Below are 4246 nucleotides of genomic sequence, written 5' to 3' on the forward strand. Positions count from 1 at the left end.
ATCCCCTACCCTGTCTCTCCTCTAACCCCTCTCTTCCTCTCTTGGTTTCTGAACCCCTTCCTCATCCACACCCCACACACACACACACACACACACACACACACACCCCGCACACACCCCCCCCCCCCCCCCCTCCGCCTCCCCCCCTCCCCTCTCTCTCTCTCTCTCTCTCTCTCTCTCTCTGAACAGTTCGCGGCGCTGCATGCAGTCAGCTTCGCCCCATTTGAGAGAGACAGACAGACAAACATAGAGACAGACAGACAGACAGACAGACAGAGGAGAAGCCGTGTGTGACAAACAAACACGCCCAGTCAACAAGCTGTGTGTGTGTACTGTGACACCACACCACACAACAAATTCGTTCAGCAGTCCTCAGTCACACACACAAAGCGAGTCGCAGCTCTCCCATGCTCTCTACTTGCCACACACATCCGGAAAACTAAACAAAAGCAAAAGCATGAACTGAACGGACGGGAGCTTATTTTATTTTTTAACCCCTTGCCTCTCCGCTCAGTGCTGAACCTTGGGTGAAATAGGATCGGTTTTTTATCAAACGCCATCCCTAATTTTTTTTTGTTTTGTATAGTTGACAATGAAGCATTGGTGGATGTTGTTGAAGTAAGGCACTATATAACCCCCCGGCAGAGGAAGAAGTTCTGATTAAGATAAAAAAATAATTAAAAAAAAATTAAAAAATGACTGTCGTCCTGATCTGTTAGCTCAGTCTTTTCTCAGTGATGTGACAGCCCTTCACTGAGTCGAAAAGCGTAGTGAGCAGCAGTCAATAGGTTAAAAAAAAAGTCAAGAACACTCACACACACACACACACACACACACACACACACACACACTTCACAAAAAGTTGAGGACCGTTTCATTAAGAGCATGTATATTTTCATATTCTGTTTTAAAGAATTCAGAAAAGCTTCAAACTATACAGGCTGCACAGTGGTCACCCACTGACCTCTCACTGAACACACTGACGGCTGTTTCAGGTACACATGCACCACTGACCTCTCACTGACGGCTGTTTCAGGTACACATGCACCACTGACCTCTCACTGAACACACTGACGGCTGTTTCAGGTACACATGCACCACTGGCCTCTCACTGACGGCTGTTTCAGGTACACATGCACCACTGACCTCTCACTGACGGCTGTTTCAGGTACACATGCACCACCGACCTCTCACTGAACACACTGACGGCTGTTTCAGGTACACATGCACCACCGACCTCTCACTGAACACACTGACGGCTGTTTCAGGTACACATGCACCACTGACCTCTCACTGAACACACTGACGGCTGTTTCAGGTACACATGCACCACTGACCTCTCACTGAACACACTGACGGCTGTTTCAGGTACACATGCACCACTGACCTCTCACTGAACACACTGACGGCTGTTTCAGGTCCACATGCACCACTGGCCTCTCACTGACGGCTGTTTCAGGTACACATGCACCACTGACCTCTCACTGACGGCTGTTTCAGGTCCACATGCACCACTGACCTCTCACTGAACACACTGACGGCTGTTTCAGGTACACATGCACCACTGACCTCTCACTGAACACACTGACGGCTGTTTCAGGTCCACATGCACCACTGATGAACAGCTTGAAAAATCCGTTTGAAAAAAAAACTGATGTTTCCTTTTATCACTGGTAAATCATAAACGAAAGCTGTTGTTCTCCTTTGTTAAAAAAAAGAAGAAGAAAAAAGAAAGAAAAAAAATGTGAAGAATAGTAATGATATTATTAATGTAATAATAATGGTGATAATGATGATGATGATAATAATAATAATGATAATAATAATAATAACAACAACAACAAAACATGGAAGTGTATGTGCAGCAAAAAAGCACTTCAGGTAATGAGTGCTGCTTATCACAATGGCTGCTGCATACACCACTATATGTACACCGGAAAATCAGCATCGTTTCACAATGCAAGAAGGAAACTGTGCAAGTTCCTCCTATAATTCAATACCTGGTCCATAACTTCTTGTGAACTGTGTCAGTCAGTATAACTTGTACTGTGTAACATTGCCCAGTTAGGCCGGAAACTTGTGCTGATGTCAACATCCTCGTGTCAGAAAGTAATGCAGGGTCGCTTGCTCAATATGGAGGCACTTGCCTCTTTGTTAATCTAGGCAGCAGATCAAGCACATGTTTCCTGGTTACTCTTCACTGGTTCGTGTGTCGGTGTGGAAGTTTCGACTCTAACATTTTGTAGTTTTCATACAACATGAACCCGTTCAGTCCATCATTATTTTTTTTATACAAGCCTGCAGCGATGCGTACATACTAGAGGCTTTACGAAGTGAAGCTTTAGCGGTAACAGGTTTTTCGTTTATTCTTTCAGTCTTTGTCACTGAAGGCTTCACCAGCGCCGCATTGGATGTGTGCATAATTGGTCAGGCATCTGCTCATTGTGTTTTATTTTCATACGCAGATGCGGTGCAGCGTATTATTTAATCCGTGGATTAGTGCGTGTGCTCTGACACCCCCTTAAAACTGATGGTGAAATGTGAGTTTGAACAGATCCAATACGTTTATTTTTTTGCTTTAGAAATAAAAAGATTGAAAACCCTTTTTTGTTCAGGCTAACAGCTGCACTGAGTGTGACAAAATATATATCTTGTAGAAAACTTTTTTCTTCTTCTTCTTCTTCTGATGATGATGAACCTTCTCTGCTGAATGTAGACAATAATCGGCTAACAAGAGTGTTGGAAGAAGAAGAAGATGATGATTATGTAGTCCTGAGGTTTAAAATTGCATTTTGGGCTGGCTTGCTTAGACCTAGATAATTATTCCCGCATCGTTGGTGGGATACCAGAGGCAGTCAAGACACTCGATACATAGTCCACAGCCAGTTTATTGGTGTCAGCCCCATCGTCTGTCGACAATTCTGAGTTGGAACATAAGTTATACTGGTTGGTTTGTGTGAAAAAAGGGGGGCAGGGGGAGTGAGGGGGGGGGAGGGGGAGAGTTGATATTATTGGCTTTGTACTGGAGTAGCGTTTAGTTTTGTTTTCATTTTCACCGAAGAACTGCACCCTCGTCTACTGAGTGTCAGGAACTCAACATTGTTTTGTTGTTGTTGTTGTTTTTACTAAGATTGCGCGTTAGGTTATTTAGCAGCTTTTGAGCTGGAGCGTATCAAGTGGTTTGGGGGGTGAAGAAAAGAAAAGTCATGGGGATAATTATGAGTCAGATTGAAACACTGGACTGACTCATGATAACTTCGTAAGTTGTGAGCTTTGTGGCATTAGCCGGAGAACCAGTGACACTCAGAGAAACCTGTGGCATAGGAGAAACCTGTGACATTAGAGAAACCTGTGGCATAGGAGAAACCTGTGACATTAGAGAAACCTGTGGCATAGGAGAAACCTGTGGCATAGGAGAAACCTGTGACATTAGAGAAACCTGTGGCATAGGAGAAACCTGTGACATTAGAGAAACCTGTGGCATAGGAGAAACCTGTGACATTAGAGAAACCTGTGACATTAGAGAAACCTGTGGCATAGGAGAAACCTGTGACATTAGAGAAACCTGTGGCATAGGAGAAACCTGTGACATTAGAGAAACCTGTGACATTAGAGAAACCAGTGGCATAGGAGAAACCTGTGACATTAGAGAAACCTGTGGAATAGGAGAAACCTGTGACATTAGAGAAACCTGTGGCATAGGAGAAACCTGTGACATTAGAGAAACCAGTGGCATAGGAGAAACCTGTGACATTAGAGAAACCTGTGACATTAGAGAAACCAGTGGCATAGGAGAAACCTGTGACATTAGAGAAACCTGTGGCATTAGAGAAACCTGTGACATTAAAGAAACCTGTGGCATAGGAGAAACCTGTGACATTAAAGAAACCTGTGGCATAGGAGAAACCTGTGACATTAGAGAAACCAGTGGCATAGGAGAAACCTGTGACATTAGAGAAACCAGTGGCATAGGAGAAACCTGTGACATTAGAGAAACCATTGTCATAGGAGAGACCCGTGACATTAGAACAACCAGTGGCGAAACCAGTGATACTGGATAAACCAGTGACTTTTAGAGAAACCATAGTCATAGGAGAGACCCGTGACATTAGAACAACCAGTGGCGAAACCAGTGATACTGGATAAACCAGTGACTTTTAGAGAAACCATAGTCATAGGAGAGACCCGTGACATTAGAACAACCAGTGGCGAAACCAGTGATACTGGATAAACCAGTGACTTTTAG

The 4246-nt window shown here is 44.1% G+C and overlaps 1 protein-coding gene across 3 annotated transcripts; it reads right to left on the bottom strand.

Annotated features, from left to right (window-relative positions):
- Window positions 1–3000: 3000 nt before the first annotated feature.
- On the bottom strand, window positions 3001–4116 carry LOC143288385 (uncharacterized). Of its 3 annotated transcripts, none has more exons than XM_076596789.1 (2): window positions 3908–4116; window positions 3001–3817 (listed from the first exon to the last, which is right to left on the bottom strand). In XM_076596789.1, the coding sequence occupies exons 1-2, from the start codon at window positions 4107–4109 to the stop codon at window positions 3282–3284; spliced, it is 738 nt and encodes a 245-aa protein (XP_076452904.1). In that variant the 5' UTR covers window positions 4110–4116; the 3' UTR covers window positions 3001–3281. The 3 variants fall into 3 exon arrangements, with proteins under 3 accessions (XP_076452904.1, XP_076452903.1, XP_076452902.1); XM_076596788.1 differs by having other exon boundaries at window positions 3890–4116; XM_076596787.1 differs by having other exon boundaries at window positions 3001–3457; window positions 3512–4116.
- Window positions 4117–4246: the final 130 nt, after the last annotated feature.

Source organism: Babylonia areolata, chromosome 12 (assembly GCF_041734735.1).
Source record: "Babylonia areolata isolate BAREFJ2019XMU chromosome 12, ASM4173473v1, whole genome shotgun sequence".
In the NCBI taxonomy this organism is placed as follows: domain Eukaryota; kingdom Metazoa; phylum Mollusca; class Gastropoda; order Neogastropoda; family Buccinidae; genus Babylonia; species Babylonia areolata.

What these genes read in the sequence shown, in the direction of transcription:
- LOC143288385 (XM_076596787.1), bottom strand. Translation starts at nt 4,109, where the DNA reads ATGTCACGGGTCTCTCCTATGACTATGGTTTCTCTAAAAGTCACTGGT. An exon ending in AGGTTTCTCTAATGTCACAG is followed by an intron (nt 3,458 to 3,511) that starts GTTTCTCTAATG and finishes CTAATGTCACAG; the next exon opens with GTTTCTCCTATGCCACAGGT.